Genomic DNA, 20,895 nt, shown 5'->3' on the forward strand with positions numbered 1-20,895 from the left:
CTATTATACATACACTTTTGGTTACCATCTTGGTCTCCTATCTCCTCATCTGCAAGTTTAAATTTGCCAGTTTTAGAATGTTTCTCGCACTGGAGAACGATCCATGTTAACTTTGCCTCTTTTCGGATAGTAAGTGACCCAGGTATTTCTAGCACTTTCTGGTTTTATTATATTTGCAGGGTAATTCTAATCTATTTTGTGATTAATCTTTCTGTTTACAATTTACTACTTGGTATCCTTTGGTCAAATTTTACCGATTTGCTGAAATTATATATTTTTGGAGCAACCGGTTAAAAGATCAATATTGCAAAAATCCTGGAAATACACATGAATCACGTCCATGAAATAGATTTATACAGTTCAGAAACAGACCCTTTAGCCCACCATGTCCTTACTGGCCATTGTTCCCATCTATACAAATCCCATTTATCTGCATCAGGTGGCCTTTGTGATTAAAGTACTTGTTGTGATGCGGAAATGTCTTGACAATATCCGCCTCCACCACCTCTTCAGCGCAATCTAGACTCCAACCACCTTCTGCAAAATATTTCCCTCCGATATCCCTACCGTCTTCTACCACTCACTATAAACCTTTCCATCTTTTCCTAGACACTCCCAACATGGGAAAATTCTTTTTGCTGTACCTAATCCATCACTCTCACTTTCTTATATATATGTGTCAGGTCACCCTCAGCTTTGCCCACTCCTGTGCAGCCTTCCTATTGTGTGGCACCACAATTACATGTAATATTCCACCAATGGCTTAACCAAAGTTTTACATAGTTGTAGCATAACATCCCAGCTCTTATATTCTATGCCATGGCCAATAATTTGCTACATCCACATTGCATCCTACACCAACTTGATATATAGATGCCAATGGTATATATTTTTTCTAAATGATAAATTTGTCTTTATTTTTAAGCAGGCTTGATGATAGAAGTTGAAGATTGGAGGTACAGCAGATGTAAATCCTCCACTTTTAATTGGCACAACCATCTAGTAATATACATTAAAATACTGTTAATTTCCTGAACACACTTCAAGTGAGGCCTATCTCTAATGCACTTCACTTTTGTTTCTAAAGGCAAGGTTGCAGTTTATTTTAGAAGATATTTTTAATTCCACCAATGACTGGAACAATGTAATAAACCTTTCAGAAGTTACCAGACCAAGGGGGACCCGTTGGGTCCCGTCCCCACAACGCGCGGTTGTGGCGTCTTGACCCGAAACGTCACCTATTCCTTTTCTGCAGAGATGCCGCCTGACCCACTGAGTTACTCCAGCTTTTTGTGTCTTATCTTCGGTTTAAACCAGCATCTGCAGTTCCTTTCTACAGACTAGTCTTGTGTCAATGCCAACATTACACAAAGATTGTGATTTGAATTCTATTTTTTTTCTTTTTGTTCATTTGATTAAATATTTATGTGGTGTTGAGAGGCAATTTTAATCTAAGTAAGTTAGGGTATCTGATCAGACCTACTGGTTTGCCAATTTCATTCTTATCCAATTTTCCATTGAAGGCAATGACATTTTGAAAGATTGTAAATTGAAACTAATGTGTTTGCCAATTTTCTGCTGGTCAACGTTAAATTATGCTCTCTTTTTGCTTTTGTACTATATAGCGCAGACCCCATATTAATAATTACAAGTCTACTTCCTTATTGTTAAATTATATATGGAAGGATGTTCTATAAACCAAATGGAAAATCAATATTTCTTAGATGCTGTTTCATATCCACTACCACACCGAATTAAAGTGATCAACATCAGTAACAATCCTTTTAGAAGTCATTACTTTCACTTTTACATTGTGATTTAATTGTGATTAAATCATTTTTTTGCTCTCTGCCTTTTTTACTTTAATGTGATAAGCGCGGCTTTGTCATTTGTTTTACGGTTTTAACAAAGTTTAACCTTTGCTGTGGAGGAAAGTAAAAACCGCTTTCATATTGATCAAATATTTATTTTTGGAAGTCAGTTGTGGGAAAGGCAAATCCATTAAGGGCCTGTCCCACTTACGCAATTTTTTTGGCGCCGGTGGTGAGTAGTCACCCAAAGAGTTGTACCTTTTTCTGGTTGCCACTGGATTTTCAACATGTTGAAAAGTTTCGGCGACCTGCTGCGACTATGACGGGTGCCGGCAAGTTGCCGAAAAAATCGCGTATAAGTGGGACAGGCCCTTTTAGGGTGTAGAAGCTGTAGAAATGTGATAAGCAAGTTTAACCAATTACTGTCCTGCTGCTATTGGCACCTTTGTAAATGACCTGCTGAACCAGCTCATCATCTATTTTCAACTTTTATGTTCATAATGAAAATTTGAAACATAAACATCTTGTGTATTTAAAATTTGCAAAATTGAACATATGAATGGATAGATTTACGAAATTGTGTTTAAATTAAACATGCTACATTTATTTTGATTCTGCGGATTGTAATACTATTAATGTTATATGTTCAACAATGTAATAGTGACCTATTAAATACACGACAGCAACACCCAGAATAGTTGAAAATTAAAAAAAAATGCAATGCCAGTATCAATGCCACAACTCAGTACAAATTCCAGATATGGTAACCACAGTATTGATGCTTAAAGTCCTACATAGTTTCCACTATTAATAATGCAATTCACCACTCTTCCAATGTTTTTTTTTTGGAGGCAGAGTTCCTGGTTATTTCACACAGAGAGCAGAGGGATTTTTATTTGCTGTCTGATGTACAGGTTCTAAATTTAGGAATTTGTGTATTGATGTGGGGTTTCTGTCTAACTCTATTTCCCAAATGAAAATTAAAGTCTCATTATGAATGCTCATTTCAAAGACATAAAAAGGATTTGCAGGAGATATTCTTCCAGTATGTGGAAACAAGGAACTGGAGATGCTGGCTAACACAAAAGGCACACAGTGCTATAGTAACTCAGCAGGTTTCAAAGGGTCCCGACCTGAAACGTCACCTATCCATGTTCTCCAGAGATGCTGCTTGACTTGCTGTGTTACTCCAGCACTTTGTGCCCTTTACAGATATTCTTCTACTCTGTTCAGTAACTAAAATTTGCAGGTTCCTTTTGATGCTTTGCAGCTGTTTGCACAACTTTTCTTTGCTCAAAGCAGAAATGAGTCCATCTCTTGCATAAGGTAATTCAGCAAATTTGCATCTATTGCACAACCAGAAGCCAATATGATCAAGTGCTTCTCCTGTATGATAGAAACATAGAAATTAGATGCAGGAGTAGGCCATTCGGCCCTCCGAGCCTGCACCGCCATTCAATATGATCATGGCTGATCATCCAACTCAGTATCCTGTAATCCATGATTAGGTAGTAGTAATTTGGAATTTCCAGGCATTGACCTAGCCCTACCTTCACATCTTAGACTTTTTTGCTGCTTCACAGATGTTGCGTTCCAATGAATCTTCAGCCTGGAAATTTCACTCTTTCGCTTTCCTTGGGTGCCGACTCTTTTACTTCCTCCCCTCCTGACTGCTTTCACCAATTTTTATTTTTTATTACTTTATGCGTCTCTAACATATGGAATCATTTGATTTGTCTTTTGTCTATCATGCTAACTAAGATATCTCAAATTGCAAATGAATTTGCAACCTTCATCTGGACTTCTTCCCAGCATTAATATCACTCCTTGTGAGAAGAAAAACTGGTTCTTGTTCTTCACATTCTGTTCACGGTCTTGGCATAGTAACATTTTCAGTTTTAATTGTTGGCCAGTCACTGGAGTTAATCTACATCCTCATCCCACTCCTCTCTCACGATAAATGCCATGTGTGATAAACTGTTGAATAATTAATAGACGTTATGTTGCTGTGTTTGCAAATGCTTAGTTTAACAATCGGGTGCTGATTAAATATCCACAAACTCTTGATTGTAACTTGTTTTGAATCTTACTTTGAATGAAGGCTTATGCATTGTAAACTGGGAAATTGTAGGTGACCACTGCAATGTGGAATGGGCCTCATCAAATACATTTGAATGCCTGACCAGTCATGTTTTGTTTATCTTTCATGTGAGCAGACAGTTCTTCATATTTACTTACAAACATGAATTAGAAGCAAGAGAAAAGAAAAGAAAAATTATTTCAACCCTTCGAGCCTTCTCTACCTATCAGTAGTATTGTGCTGATCTGATAGCGATCTCTTCAATTCCACCTCCACTTGTCACCTTTCACCCAGTTGTTTATCAGGAATATATCTACTTCCGTCTTTATAACATTTAAAGACTTTGGTTCCACTACCCTTTCAGGGCGATGTTTTAAAAAAGATCCATGCCATATACAGTACCTCAGTAGCACAGCTCACCACTACAGCAAAAATGTGGGTGCAATCCTCACTTTTGGTGGTGTATGCACATTTATCCCGTGATTGAGCTGGTTTCCTCAGGTGCTTTCCCTACACACTTAAGAAACTTCTTCAATCTCAGTTGCATTTGCCTGACTTGTGTTTCTATTTTTGTTCTTGATCAAATGACTTCCAAGATACTCTGATCTTGTAATCCTTGCCTTTCACCCATATCAGAACGTGCTGGGCCTGAACTCCTACTCTATTTTAAAAGATACCCTGCTTGTCAGATGTAATTTTCCTTACTACCGATTCGGCTTGCAAATTAACTTTTGGGGAATCCTGCACCAGCACTCCCAAGTCCCTTTGCACCTCTGATTTCTGGATTCTCTCTCCATTTAGAAAATAATTACGCCTTTATTCTTATTACCAAAATACATGACTCCGCACTTTGCTATACTGAATTTCATCTGCTACTTCTCTGCCCACTCTCCTAACCTGTCCAAGTCCTTCTGCAGAGTCCTTGCTACATCTACACTGCCTGCCCCTCCACCTAACTTAGCATCATCTGCAAAGCCTTCAATCTCCGTATCCAAATCGTTAATAAACAACGTGAAGAGAAGCGGCTCTAGCACTGACCTTTGCGGATCTCACTGGCAGCCAACCTGAAAAGGTGCCGTTTATTGCAACTCTTTGCCTTCTGCCATCAAGCCAATCCACTATACATGCTAGTATCTTCCCTTTAATACCATGGACTCTCATCTTAGCAGCCTGACATGCGGCACCTTATCAAATGCCTTCTGAAAATCTAGGTAAACAACATCTACAGCCTCCCTTCTGTCTGTCCTGCTATTAACTTTCTCAAAGAACTCCAGCAGATTCGTCAGGCAAGATCTTCTCTTCTCTCACACATTTGTGTGACTGGATTACATATCTGTTAACATAGAAACATAGAAAATAGGTGCATGAGTTAGGTGCATGAGTAGGCCATTCGGCCCTTCGAGCCTGCACCGCCATTCAATATGATCATGGCTGATCATCCAACTCAGTATCCTGTACCTGCCTTCTCTCCATACCCCCTGATCCCTTTAGCCACAAGGGCCACATCTAACTCCCTCTTAAATATAGCCAATGAACTGGCCTCAACTACCTTCTGTGGCAGAGAATTCCAGAGATTCACCACTCTGTGTGAAAAATGTTTTTCTCATCTAAAAGATTTCCCCCTTATCCTTAAACTGTGACCCCTTGTTCTGGACTTCCCCAACATCGGGAACAATCTTCTTGCATCTAGCCTGTCCAACCACTTAAGAATTTTGTAAGTTTCTATAAGACCCCTCCTCAATCATCTAAATTCTAGCGAGTACAAGCCGAGTCTATCCAGTCTTTCTTCATATGAAAGTCCTGACATCCCAGGAATCAGTCTGGTGAACCTTCTCTGTACTCCCTCTATGGCAATATGATAACATGTCATATGGGTTATTTAATACCCACTGACTCTATGGAGGCCTGTAATATAACCCCGGCAAGTTCCTCGCCCTCTTTTATTCCTGATTCCTAACAATGTGGCCTCTCTGGTCGATCTCTCCAGGATATTCCATCTAAGTACTACTATTATATTTCTCTAATCAGCAAAACACGTTCCCCATCACTTTTGCATTAACCTTGGCATGTGTGGAAATTCTACACCCTGGAATGTTAAGCCTACGGGCCTGCCCTTCCTCAAAAACATTTCCATGATTGTAGTGATATAATAATTCCAAGTACTGATCCATGCTCTAAGCTCACCTGATTTACCTGAGGTTTGTTGCATTACAATAAATGCAGTTGAACCTGCCAGGCCTCCCATGCTGTCTAACCATCCTCTATCACCTCTACCCATTGGGCTTGCTTGATTGATCCAATATGCTTTACTCCCTATGAGTCCGTCACTGGAAGGACTGCTGCACTTCAAGAAGTCGGTTCCATGATGGCTTACCTCAGGGGTCATTAATTAATCCTCTCATTGCACAATACCAGCTTTGTGGTGGCCTGCCCTATGGCTCCAGAACACCCTGTTCTATGAACTATTGTGAAAAACCTATGAACTGAGTGTGGCCTTTCTGTTGTGCTTTCTTCCTCCAGTCCATATTTAGATTTAAATTATTTTGATTATTCGCAAATGTTTCTGACAACCTTCCTTTATACTTCATCATATCCTATGTTTACTATTAAGGAGGGCCTCTACACCACTCCCTTAAATGAGTTATTTATTTTATTGTTTTGCCGCTTAGGTTTTTTTTTGCATCCTGTTTTTCTGAACATGAGTAACCCGTTTCCACTACTTAAATATCATTATAAATTGGTAGATCCACTTCTCCATCTGTTTCCACTGACTTTCTAAAGTCTTCATATACCCTCAAAATTCAGGTCTACGTGGCCCTGCTGCTGTGTCTGTAATAGTTATTCAACTATATTTACTTCTACTGATTTGTACTCTTCAATACATTCTACCCAGGTGCTCCCTGTAGAGGTTGGTTGTAGAGGGTTTGTAGCCATGTCAACAACCTGACTCCTGAAGGGAATGGGAGTTCGAGGACAGGCCTTCCTGCAAGCCATCAGGTCGCTGTCAGAGGCTGCCGAGCGAAGCAGCAACTGGCTGTGGCTGCCGAGGAAGGACTCCAACTGGGCTGCAACATGACCAGCAAGAGGGTTAAACGGAGGGGAGCGCACCTGGGATGCTAGGTGTTGCTGTTGAGCCCTCTGGAGGTGTCGTGGGCCTATCAACGAAACACCAAGGAAAGAGATAGACAAAAGTGCTGGAGAAACTCAGCGGGTGCAGCAGCATCTATAGAGCGAAGGAAATAGGCAACGTTTCGGGACGAGACCCTTCGGGTTTTGGCCCGAAACGTTGCCTATTTCCTTCGCTCTATAGATGCTGCTCCACCCGCTGAGTTTCTCCAGCAGTTTTGTCTACCTTCGATTTTCCAGCATCTGCAGTTCCTTCTTAAACCCCAAGGAAGGAGGGTGCCCACCTGATGAAACCAGTGAAGTATTTACCCCTACCCCCACTCAAGATAGGAAGAAGGTGCCAACTATAGTAGGGATTGTAATATCAAGCCCTATAAGCTCAACTGATTTATAACATTTACTCTATCCCTTTCTGTCAATTTGTTTATAATTTCCCATTTTTTCTAACCTTTATTCTTTTGTTTATTGCATCATCTCAGCTTAATCCATTGCCTTTCCTATTTAAAGTTCTCTCTCTTTCCCCGGTTATGTCATTTGCTGAAATGCCGGTCCCACACAATTCAAGTACGAGTTGTACCATCGTCCAGCTGCCATTTCTTTGTAGTAATGGTCCCAGTCTTCTGTCTTTTGTTGAACACAAAGTGCTGGAGTAACTCAGCAGGTCAGGCAGTGTCTCTGGAAGGAATGGACGGGTGATGTTTCAGGTTGGGACTTCTTCAGACTCTGAAGTCAGAGTCTGAAGAAGAATCCCAACCTGAAATGTCATCTCTCCATTCTCTCCAGAGATGCTTCCTGACCCACTGAGTGACTCCAGCACTGTGTTTTACTCAAGATTCCAGCCTCTGTAATTCTTTGTGTCTCTGACGTATCTTCTACCTGCTGGTGTGGATTCTTGCCCTTCACTCGTTGTGTTTGCAACTTTGATTCATATGAAGTTAAGTAGACATTTTAAATTAGTACTCAATAGTTACCTACAATCGATTGACGTTAGGCAATGATGGTGATCATGGACATTTGCATATTGCAGATTAATTAACTAACAGTGTTATTGTCTTTAATTCTAATTAGGGGGTAAGCCTGTTCTATTTTAAGTTAAGCCATTCTAACAGTGAATTACACTTAAGTAATCAAGTGTGTATGTGCTGCAGAGTTTAAATAATTGCAAGGTGAAGATTTCAAGAAAAGTATACACAGTTTTAAGTCTTTTGCATTTTAAAGCCTTTCCTTAGCAATTCTGTGATCGTATTATGGCTATCACTTTAGACTTTTGTCAATCTATTCATTGAGCCTCTTGTAACAGTTTGCATTTGAATGAACAGAGTAAAGGACCTGTCCCACTTGGGCCGTCATTTACGTGACAGGCCGGTAGTGGCTGCGCTGGACGATCGCGCGCATCATCATGCGTTCGCACAGCCGTCAGGAGCGCGGGACGTCATTTGTAGATGGACACAAAATGCAGGAGTAACTCAGCGGGACCGGCAGCATCTCTGGAGAGAAGGAATGGATGATGTTTCGGGTCGAGACTCTTCTTCAGTCTGAAGAAGGGTCTCAACCCGAAAGGTCACCCATTGCTTCGCTCCAGAGATGCTGCCGGTCCCGCTGAGTTACTCCAGCATATTGTGTCTATCTCCAATCATCTTGGCCCCGCTCTGGGAGTAGGAGTGGGGGCGGATCGCAACGGCCGTGACCCCCAGGCCGAGTTTGGCGATCGTTTGCCTGCTTCTGCTGCTGTTGGAGGTGAGACGTTGCGCCGCGCCAGGGTCTTGGGCCTGTCCCACTTTGGCCGTCAGTTACGCGACAGGCCGGTGGCGGGCGAAGATTTTGTTCAGGACAAAGTTCACACTCCTGCACGCCACTCCACACCACTCCATGAGCCCGTCCTGTGCTACCTACACACTACCCACACGCAGGTCGCGTAAATGGCGCGCAAATGACAGCCAAGTGGGACAGGCCCTTAAGAAAGGTCCACTATTGCTTCTACAACAAGCAAAGCACTATACTTTTAACCATACATTTTCTGACCATTCCCCTTGATTTGTTTATTCTTGTTCTGTTTTCTGTCCATTAATCGACCTTCAATCCATGGTAATTTCCTGCCCCACTGTTTTATGCACTGTCATTTGAATCATCTTTGATGATAGCTTTCAGTGTTTTCCCTTCTACCAACATAAGGCTAACTCCTCCATAGTTCCTTATTTTCCTGGGTAGTAAAATTACATGTGCTGTCTTTCAACCTGTGGGAAATGTTACAGAATTCATGCAATTGTGAAAGATGCCAACCACTGCTTCCACTACCTCCACAGCATCCTAGGATGCAGCCAACAACGTAAGGCATAGCCGTCCTTGGTGATCTGGAGGATGCAATCTGAGGAAGCACAGTGGTAATGCTGTGCGTGTTTGCATCTACAGACTTATACTCTCAGTCTACTGCCTGACAAACTTTATTCCCTGATATTTCATTCGTATTAAATTTCTCACTTTGTGGGAAATTCAGGTTTCGCACTGTTTATGGAGCTATAGCTTTAAATTGTCATTTCAGAGAGATTAGGGACACTATTGCCTAGTGTATTTCGATCTTTACAAGTAGGCAACTTTTAACTGCATTGTGGAAGTTAATTCCAAGTACCTCTGCGATTTCTCTATTTTCAAGTAACCCTTGCATTCCCTCTCTCTCCGTCCCTCCCCCACCCCAGTCGACCTGCTAGTTTCACCGTTCGTATACCTTCGTTATCATCTCCTCCACAGCCAAAAATGGGCCACTGTGGGGTCCTTGGCCATTGGTGCCAGCTCTAATATGTTCTTTACCTTTTCATACCTTAGTATCCCTCTCCCCTAACTCTCAGCCTGAAGCAGGGTCTCGTCCTGAAACGTCACCTATTCATTTTCTACAGTGATGCTGCTTGACCTGCTGAGTTACTCCAGCATTTTGTGTTCATCTTCGCTGTAAGCCAGCATCTGCAGTTCCTTCCTACACCTCTTGTTCATAGTTGCTTTGCTCCTTTTATTGTCTGCAAACCTTTTAATGATCTGATGCCTGGCTGTGCCCTGCATGTGAGGCATGATCTGTTCAATCAAGAGCTACTTTCATTCTATTCATTCAAATCATTGTGTGTTATAGATTATGCCCTCGGGATTTGATTGTTGAAAGCATTGCTTCCATTTCTCAGCTGCTGCGAGCCTGCTGGGTGTTATCTCTTTGGCAGCTCCATTGGAAAATTAACCACTTACTGGCTGCTTTAAACTCTATAATAGCATGTAGAATGTTTGGCCTGTATTATTGAATATCAATAAATAGGATAGAGATTTGCAATGATATTTAAGTTTTTCCATCTTTTGTCAAACCACTTTAATACAGGAGCCCTTAAATGGAGTAATCTTTCAGAGTTAGTGTGTTTAAAGGCCACTGCAACGACCTAATTTGCGAGTTTAGTAGAGTTTGCCCTCGACTCAAACTCAGCATGGTCGACACGTGGTCCTAGGTAGTCACTGGAACTCTCCTTCATGCTCGAGGGAAGTTCCCGCATACTCACGGTCTCAGTTTGGTCGAGGAAAACATTTCAGCATGTTGAAACATTTTCCGTGAGTAAAAATTGGTCAGCATGGTTCTTTTGAATTCGTAGTGCAGTGGAGTGGGGTCGGTAGGCAGTCGAGGTAGCCGTAGAATCTCCTTTGCTGACCGGGTATTTTAACTGCAGGTATCTTTCTTAAATTGCCTTGAAAGGTTTTCCTCCAGTTTTTGTCTTTCCAAATGATTTCCATTGATAATAATGTCTGAATTTAGTTTAGTTTTAATTTAGTTTAGGGATACAGATGGAAATAGGCCCGTCGGCTCACAGAGCCCACACTGACCAGCGATCACCTGTTCAAACTAGTGCTATGTTATTCCATTTACTCATCAATTCCCAACAATTTTACAAAGACCAATTAACCTACAAATCCACGTATCTTTGGGATGTGGGAGTCAACCCACGCGGTCACATTCACCATTGACAGCACCCGAGATCGGAATCGAACCGTGAGGCAGTGGCTCAACCAGCTGTGCCACTGTGCCGCCCTTTTAATGGTTGGTCTGGCCGTTAATTTGCAAGCTCTCATAATTTTTATTTTAAATCTAAGGCCTAGTTAAGTTGTTATGGCAAGTAATGGAAAGATTGTGAATAAGGGTATGTGATGGATGTGTACATTCAGCTTATTGTTATTTGTGTTTCAACAAAGCAGAAATGAGAGCCATTCTGGTTTGGGAAAGGTCGAGGTTCGTAGGGATGGGAAGGCGAAGACAGTGTCAGAATCTATTTTACTTTTATCGTATTCTTTCTGTTTTTAGCATCGGTATTGTGCTGAAGACAAAACAGAAAATGTTAAAATATTAAGGTCCAGCCACAGCTATGAACAGAAAGATGGTTAATATTTTAAATTAATGCGTTTGGTTTTTATTAACATATTGCAGAGTGTTTGAGTTGAATATCTAAAAATGTGAATGAAAACCCTTTGTGGTTTCTGAGCAGTCGTTAAAAAAAGGCCAAAAGTGGTTTGTCTCATTTTTACTTATAATGATTATAGCTAATTTGGAGTTTTATTTGCGGTTATCGAGCATGTGATGATAGAGGGTCTGCATGTGATGATAGAGGGTCTGGAAAGCAGCAATTCTACCACTGAGCTGTCCTGATAAGTAAAAAAAAGACCAAGTGCCGGAGTAACCCAGCGGGTCAGGCAGCATCTCTGGAGTACATGAATAGGTGACACTTTTGCCTTTTTTTGTAATAATAATAATAATAATAAATTTTATTTAATGGGCGCCTTTCAGACATCTCAAGGACACCTTACATAGTAATAGGAATAAAAACATATAATCGGAATAGAACAGGTAAAAAAGACATCACAGAGACACAAATTAAAAACAGAATTCAATCCAAAAACAGAGAATCAAAAACACAGTGTGAAGAGAGAGCAGCGGCAGCCAAAGCGCGCTAGCGTCCACTCTCCCTTCACGGCAGCCATCTTGGACACAGACCTACAGGACTACAATTAGACAAAAAAATCATCCCCCCACAGTGTATACCACAATCAGCAGTTCCTTGTTTCTACTTAGATGATAGTGTTCCATGTTGGAGGCTACTGTGTAACTCTGATCTTTCTGGACAAAATAAAATAGTTCAAATTCTTTCAAGTGCCAAATTAAAGTGAAAATCTTAATGCGAGTAATTTGCACCTTTCATATTAAATGACATTATATGGGGGTTTTTTTAGATGGCGATTGGCCTGTCAGATATATGCTGGCTTTCAGAGCCCTACAAATAATTCCATTCCTCCACTGAGAGATAGTATGGAGTGGAACTCAGTACTTGTGTGAGCTGTTAACTAACACATGAATGAAGGTACACAAAAATGCTGGAGAAACTCAGTGGGTGCAGCAGCATCTGTGGAGCGAAGGAAATAGGCAACGTTTCGGGCCGAAACCCTTCTTCAGACTCTGTCTCTCTAAAATAATCTGATGTGTTCTTGCTGAATTCTGGACTCCTTAAACAAAACCAGCAGACTCTCTATCATCACATGCTCGATAACCGCAAATAAAACTCCAAATCAGCTATAATCATTATAAGTAAATGAGACAAACCACTTTTGGCCATTTTTTAACGACTGCTCAGAAACCACAAAGGGTTTTCATTCACATTTTTAGATATTCAACTCGAACACTCTGCAATATGTTAATAAAAACCAAACGCATTCATTTAAAATATTAACCATCTTTCTGTTCATAGCTGTGGCTGGACCTCGATATTTTAACATTTTCTGTTTTGTCTTCAGCACAATACCGATGCTAGAAACAGAAAGAATACGATAAAAGTAAAATAAATTCTGACATTGTCTTCGCTCCATAGATGCTGCTGCACCCGCTGAGTTTCTCCAGCATTTTTGTCTACCTTCGATTTTCCAGCATCTGCAGTTCCTTCTTAAACACATGAATGAAGGTGTTGGGTTACTAGCGTTTCCTGCACTCGTATCGCTTGATTCCCTATGTCTAAAAATCTAACGATCTTGGACCTTGGGCGGGGGGAAGGGGGGAGAGGTAATTCTGTGTTCTGAAAAGCAATCTCTGGGTATCTAATTATCAATTTGTTTTTTTTCTGTTAGTTTCTGCAGAATGGGTGATCAACGGCAACGTTCGTTATCCACCTCGGGAGAATCGCTCTATGTTGTTCTGGGACTTGACAAAAATGCTTCTCCAGACGACATTAAGAAGTCATATAGGTAGGTGTGTGTACAGAACTGCATTGAAGCTTGTGTTGCTGCATACATCTGATTACAACTGGCTATGTGTTTGGCAGTCATGATATATATTGTGATATATATTTATACCAGGTAGTTTGTCCTCTAATGCCGTACTTTGTCAGAAAAAGACACAAGATGCTGGAGTAACTCAGTGGATCAGGCAGCATCTCTGGAGAACATGGACAGATGACATTTCAGGTCGGGACCCTTCCCGAAATGTCATTTCTCTATGTTTTCCAGAGATGTTGTTCGATCTGCAGAGTTACTCCAGTACTTTGTCTTTTTTTTTGTAAATCAGCATCTGCAGCTCTTTTTATCTCCACACTGTCAGTATCATTTTATGGCTTTAGTGGCATGCATTTAATCCTGTTTAAAATATGTGCCAATCATAAAAGCATTGTACAAGCAAATGTTGAGTGCAGTTTAGTCTTTAGAGAAACAGCGCGGAAACAGGCCCTTCGGCCCATCGAGTCGGCGCTGACCAGCAATCCCTGTACACTAGCACTAATCTACATACTAGAGACCAATTTACACTTTTTACCAATAACAATTAATCAACAATCCTGTACATCTTTGGACTGTGGGAGGAAACCGGATTACCCAGAGGAAACCAAAGCGGTCACAACGAGAACGTACAAACTCCACACAGACAGCACCCATAGTCAGGATCGAACCCAAATTTCTGACGCTGAAAGGCAGCAACTCTATGACTGCTGCCCTACTAGTTCGGCGGATGAAATGAAACTGGAGTAAGAGCAGATTAGTGGGGAAGTCAAAAGCAATGCCACATGGATGCTGAAAACTAAAATGAAAAACTGTTAAATATTTTAAGGATAAAGGGGAAATCTTTTAGGACTGAGATGAGAAAAACATTTTTTACACAGAGAGTGGTGAAGCTCTGGAATTCTCTGCCACAGAATGTAGTTGAGGCCAGTTCATTGGCTATATTTAAGAGGGAGTTAGATGTGGCCCTTGTGGCTAAAGGGATCAGGGGGTATGGAGAGAAAGCAGGTACAGGATACTGAGTTGGATGATCAGCCATAATCATATTGAATGGCGGTGCAGGTTCGAAGGGCCGAATGGCCTACTCCTGCACCTATTTTCTATGTTTCTATGTCTATATCCACCATTTGGATACTTGTGCTTCATCTAATGATTGAGCAAGAGAGTTGCAATATAATGTAGATAAATGTGAGGTGTCACTTTGGTGGCAAGAACAGGAAGGCAGATTATTATCTGAATGGTGTCAGATTAGGAAAAGGGGAGGTGCAACGAATCCTGGGTGTCCTTGTACATCAATCACATGAAAGTAAGCATGCAGGTACAGCAGGCAGTGAAGAAAGCTAATGGCATGTTATAAACAATAGACAATGGGTGCAGGAGTTGGCCATTTGGCCCTTCGAGCTAGCACCGTCATTCAATGTGATCATGGCTGATCATTCCCAATCAGTACCCCGTTCCTGCCTTCTCCCCATATCCCCTGACTCCGCTATTTTTAAGAGCCCTATCTAGCTCTCTCTTGAAAGCATCCAGAGAACCTGCCTCCACCGCCCTCTGAGGCCAATGTTGGCCTTCATTGCGAGAGGATTTGAGTTTAGGAGGTCCTACTGCAGTTGTACAGGGCCCTGCTGAGACCACACCTGGAGTATTGTGTGCAGTTTTGGTCTCCTAATTTAAGGAAGGACATTCTTGCTATTGTGGACTAGAGGGTCTGAGCTTTAGGGAGTGGTTGAGTAGGCTGGGACTCTATTCCTTGGAGTGCAGGAGGATGAGGGGAGTGCAGCGTAGGTTCATCAGGTTAATTCCCAGGATGGCGGGACTGACATGATGAAAGAATGGGTCGACTGGGCTTGTATTCATTGGAATTTAGAAGGATGAGAGGGGATCTTATAGAAACATACAACACTCTTAAGGGATTGGACAGACTAGATGCAGTAAAAATGTTTCCCATGTTGGGGGAGTCCAGAACCAGGGGTCACAGTGTAAGGGGTAGGCCATTTAGGACTGAGATGAGGAAAAACCTTTTCACACAGAGAGTTGTGAATCTGTGGAATTATCTGCCACAGATGGCAGTGGAGGCCAATTCACTGGATGTTTTCAAGAGAGAGTTAGATTTAGCTCTTAGGGCTAATGGAATCGAGGGATATGGGGGGAAAAAGCAGGAACGGTGCACTGATTATGGATGATCGATGCTGGTTCGAAGGGCCGAATGGCCTACTCCTGCGCCTATTTTCTATGTTGTCATTCAAATCCACGCCCATTCAGCTGAATGCAAGAAGGCAAAATATCAATAGGTTGTTTTTTAAAGGCTACTAATGCTGAGGCAGGAAATGATTACAAACAATGTTTCTTCAACTTGGTGAAAGGATTTACATTATTGAAAACCCATTTCATCAGGCGTGTGACAGGACAGAATATCCTATTATGTGGCTCTGCAAACATGCTCCATGGACTTGCAGCAACAGAAATGCTCCAAGCTATTTTAAAATAAATTAGTGGAAGCTACATAATGTAAAGATTTGAATGAGTTTTGTGCTTGGTAGATTCAGGTTTGTGAAGTAATAGCATGATGATCGTTCCAGTTAAGATCAGAAAATAAAATAATAAGTCGGTCATAGAGTGATGCAGTGTGGAAACAGCCCCTCCACTCAACTCGCCCATACCGGCCAAGTCTGAAGAAGGGTTTCGGCCCGAAATGTTGCCTATTTCCTTCGATCCGTAGATACTGCCGCACCCGCTGATTTTCTCCAGCACTTTTGTCTACCGGCCAACAATGTCCCAGCTACCCTAGTTCCACTTGCCTGCGCTTGGTCCATAACCCTCCAAACCTGTCCTATCCATGTACCTGTCCAACTGTTTCTTAAACGATTGGATAGTCCCAGCCTCAACTACCTCCTCTGGTAGCTTGGTCCATACACCCACCACCCTCTGTGTGAAAAAGTTACCCTCAGATTCCTCTTAAATCTTTTCCCCTTCGCCTTGAACCTATGTCCTCTGGTCCTCGATTCCCCTAGTCTGGGTAAAAGACTCTGTGCATCTACCCGATCTATTCCTCTCATGATTTTGTATACCTTGATAAGATCTCCCTTCATCCTCCTACGCTCCATGGAATAGAGACCCAGTCTACTCAACCTCTCCCTATAGCTCACACCCTCTAGTCCTGGCAACGTCCTCATAAATCTTTTCTGAACTCTTTCAAGCTTGACAATATCTTTCCTATAATATGCTGGCCAGAACTGAACACAATATTCTAAATGCGGTCTCACCAACGTCTTATACAACTGCAACATGACCTCCTAACGTCTATACTCAAAACTCTGACTGATGAGGGCTAAAGTGTCAAAAGTCTTTTAGACCACCTTTTTTTACCATTAAAATAAATACGGTTTAGGGTCTATCGGACCTTCTTTGGTGCCTTTCTTGACCCAGTTTGCCCTGTTTAATTAACTTGCTCGTTTTATTTATATTTACCTCTCAGGGTTTCTTCCCTAGATTTTGAGTTGATGGGTGCGATAGCATGGCACCTGTCCAGAGTACATCTCAGAAAATGTTGCAGAAAGTCCCAATTGAAATTATGTTGCCTCTACTAATACACAAAAATATCTCAAAAGTATAGGCAGCACATTTGAAACCTCTTCCCAGCATTATGCTGGATTTTAGATGAATGAGACAAGTGGCGACAGTCAAACTCTGACATTCCACCATTTAGTTATTTAGAAATCCATCTAGCACTCCGGGGCCTATGTTCTCATGCTTCCCTTTAACCACACCAAGGACTTTGGAATTTACCATGCTACTATTTAGCTTTTATATTTTAAGTAAATTGGAGTAGTAATTGGAATAACATGTAAGACTCTAGCAAATTTGCAAGTCCAGCACAACCAAAGTCCAGAGTGTGCCAGATTAACAATGTTGGACTTCATCTCTAAAGTTTCTGAAGTGATTCATTAATCAAATTAAGATTTAATCCTTCTCTAATAGAAATGTTAATTTTGTATCTATTTTGTACCCCTCAATTTCGACAGGATTTTTTTGTGACCTTGGGTATTGAAATTATTAAACATAACACCAGAGGGTGCCATTTATTCACATCTGGTCCTGTATCCTTTACAATACAAAGATAGCCTCTTCTCTGAATCATTGGATATCACTAATTCAGAACTTATTCATGCCAGTCACTTTAAAGTAAATTACACTTGGGCTCGGCGATCGTTTCGCTGAACACCTCTGCTCATCCGCCTTAACCTACCTGATCTCCCGGTTGTTCAGCACTTTAAATCCCCCTCCCATTCCCAATTTCACCTTCCTGTCCTGGGCCTCCTCCTTTGTCAGAGGCTCAGCGCAAATTGGAGGAACAGAACCACATATTTCGCTTGGGTAGCTTACACCCCAGCAGTATGAACATTGGTTTCTTCAGTTTCAGGCAGTCCTTGCTTTCTCCCTCCTTCTCCTTCCCAGCTCTCCCACAGCCTACTGTCTCCGCATCTTCCTTTCTTCTTCCCCCCCCCCCCACCCCACCCCCACAGCAGTCTGAAGAAGAGTCGCAACCCGAGACATCACCTATTCCTTCGCTCCATAGATGCTGCCTCACCCGCTGAGTTTCTCCAGCATTTTTGTCTACCTTCGATTCTAACATGTTTCCTTTTCATGCAGAAAACTTGCGTTGAAATACCATCCTGACAAGAATCCAGATAATCCAGAAGCATCTGATAAATTTAAGGAGATAAACAACGCTCACGCAATTCTGACTGATGCCACAAAGCGGAATATTTATGACAAGTATGGATCATTGGGTCTCTACGTGGCAGAGCAGTTTGGCGAGGAGAACGTAAATACGTACTTCGTCTTGTCCAGCTGGTGGGCAAAGGTGAGGACTTTTTTTGGTGCTGAAATATTCAACAGAAATTATTCTGTTTTAACTTTTTTTTCTCTCATCATGGACAAATCATAACTGCATTACTGAGGTAATTGGAATAGGGAGTTGAACATAAAGTCAAGGTTGACAAAGTCAAGAGCAGTCAGTTTGTTGGTGTATTAATCTTGCCTGCCCTTGCTTAGAAACAAAATCTCATCCCACTTTATTAAAAGGTAGACAAAAAAGCTGGAGAAACTCAGCGGGTGAGGCAGCATCTATGGAGCGAAGGAGTAGGCGACGTTTCGGGACGAGACCCTTCTTCAGACGCGAAACGCCGCCTATTCCTTCGCTCCATAGATGTTGCCTCACCCGCTGAGTTTCTCCAGCTTTTTTTGTCTATCTTCGATTTTTCCAGCATCTGCAGTTCTTTCTTAACCACTTTATCGGCCTTATTGGCCTTCATTGCAAGAGGATTTGAGTTTAGGAGCAAGGAGGTCCAAGTGCAGTTGTACGGGACCCTGGTGAGACTGCACCAGGAGTATTGTGTGCAATTTTGGTCTCCTAATTTGAGGAAGGACATTATTGCTATTGAGGGAGTGCAACGTAGGTTCACCAAGTTAATTCCAGGGATGGCGGGACTGACATGTGATGAAAGAATGGGTCGACTGGGCTTGTATTCACTGGATGAAAGGAGATCTCATAGAAACATATAAAATTCTTAAAAGGATTGTACTGGCTAGATGCAGGAAAAATGTTCCCAATGTTTGGGGAGTCCAGAACCAGGGGATCGCAGTTTAAGAATAAGGGATAGGCCATTTAGGACTGAGATGAGGACAAACTTTCTCACCCAGAGAGTTGTGAATCTGTGGCTTTCTCTGCCACAGAAAGCAGTGGAGGCCAATTCACTGGATGTTTTCAAGAGGTGGTTAGATTTAGCTCTTGGGGCTAAATGAATCAAGGGATATGCAGGAACTAGGTTCTGATTTTAGATGATCAGCCATGATCATATTGAAGGGCCGAATGGCCTACTCCTGCACCTATTTTTCTATGTTTCTTTCACCAACTAAGACGTTTTAAAATAGTTGGATTTTACATTCAGTTTTAATGGTTCATATTCTGGGCATTAATCCTTCTGTTGATTTTGTGGATCGAGTCTTTCTGCCACTCCCTAACTGCAACCACCCCATCTCTAAGAAAAGGCAATATATGATCTCTTGTTGAATTTTAGTAATTGCTTCACAATTGACTGAATTTATGCATTTTGGTTGGTTTTTGAATGTTATTCTCTATGTCCGCCCTTTTTTATGTGAAATTTGTACCCGACTTTGTATTAAATGAACATTGGGTTAGCATTCTTTGAGTGGGGCTCACCGCGGTTAATGACGAATACTTTAATTTTAATTTCAGGCATTGTTTGTCTTCTGCGGAGTGATCACTGGTTGCTACTTCTGCTGCTGCCTCTGCTGCTGCTGTAATTGCTGCTGTGGCAAGTGTAAACCCAAGCCCCCTGAAGGGGAGGAGCAAGAATATTATGTCTCGCCAGAGGATCTGGAGGCACAGCTACAGTCAGACATGGAGAAAGGTAAATGGAACCTATAACTCGCACCACAGTAGATGCCGTCTTTCTGTCCATGAAAGACCTATGGGCCTGTCCCACTTAGGCAATTTTTTCAGCAACTGCCGGCGACTGTCAAGTTTCCGGCAGTTGTTTGAAAAACTGGCAACTGGAACGGCGACTGTCAGAGTGGAACACACAGACAGACAGACAGACACACACACACACACACACACACACACACACACACACACACACACACACACACACACACACACACACACACACACACACACACACACACACACACACACAGAGACACAGAGACACAGAGACACAGACACACACACATACAGCCACAGACACACACACACACACACACACACACACACACACACGCCTTCCTTCACCAGCCCGTTATATAGGCGGGGGACAGGGCAAGCGGGGGAGCGCTGTCTGAGTGAAATTCAAACGGAGCAAAGCCAAGGTGATACAGACACACACCGCGATGAACAGAAAGGTTGGCGCTGTAATTAAGTCAGCTAAAGCACAGTGTACTGTAAGTCCTTTAAAGAAGGGGGGTAAAGGAGTGGAGACAACTTTTAAGATGCCAGAGATACACAGCTGTGAAACTCGGCGGTCATTTAACATTACCGGTCGGTTATCCTTGGTTCTGAAAACTAATGCTTACATTTTTTCCCCCCCAATGAGCCAATGAAATTCACCGGTCAGCACCAGCTACAACTTACGAGAACCTTCGACCTCATGGCGACCCACCTACGGCACGAGAATTCTCGCTACTCTCCATGGCGGCTTCATTCTGGTCGCTGCTAATTTTTCAACACGTTGAAAAATTTGCGGCGACCATAATGAGGCCGCGACTAGTTCCCAGAATGCGAGAGCTCCTCACGGCCATGAAGGCGACTACCCGGCAACCACCCGCGAACATGTGGCCACCATGTGGCGACTGCATAGTCTCCTGCAGTCACCTAAAAAGACGCCTAAGTGGGACAGGCCCATTATTCCTGCACTTTAAAAATATTACATTATTACAAGGGCGGCACGGTGGTGACCCATTCAATTCTGACTTTGGGTGCTGCCTGTACAGAGTTTGTACGCTCTCCCCGTGACAAGCGTGGGTTTTCTCTGGGATCTCTGTTTCCACCCGCGCTTCAAAAACGTAGGTTAATTGGCTTGG

At 42.2% G+C, this 20,895-nt stretch overlaps 1 protein-coding gene across 2 annotated transcripts in view; it reads left to right on the top strand.

The window, feature by feature from the left end:
* dnajc5 (DnaJ heat shock protein family (Hsp40) member C5) overlaps nucleotides 1-20,895 on the top strand; it is a 43,947-nt gene that overhangs the window by 17,026 nt on the left and 6,026 nt on the right. For both annotated transcript variants that reach the window (XM_033041401.1, XM_033041400.1), the window contains exons 2-4: nucleotides 13,150-13,266; nucleotides 17,941-18,154; nucleotides 19,550-19,724. In XM_033041401.1, the coding sequence (XP_032897292.1) occupies nucleotides 13,160-13,266; nucleotides 17,941-18,154; nucleotides 19,550-19,724 (496 nt within the window). In that variant the 5' untranslated portion in view covers nucleotides 13,150-13,159. The remainder of the gene's footprint in view (nucleotides 1-13,149; nucleotides 13,267-17,940; nucleotides 18,155-19,549; nucleotides 19,725-20,895) is intronic.

The sequence above is a fragment of the Amblyraja radiata genome, chromosome 23 (genome assembly GCF_010909765.2).
Source record: "Amblyraja radiata isolate CabotCenter1 chromosome 23, sAmbRad1.1.pri, whole genome shotgun sequence".
NCBI lineage: Eukaryota > Metazoa > Chordata > Chondrichthyes > Rajiformes > Rajidae > Amblyraja > Amblyraja radiata.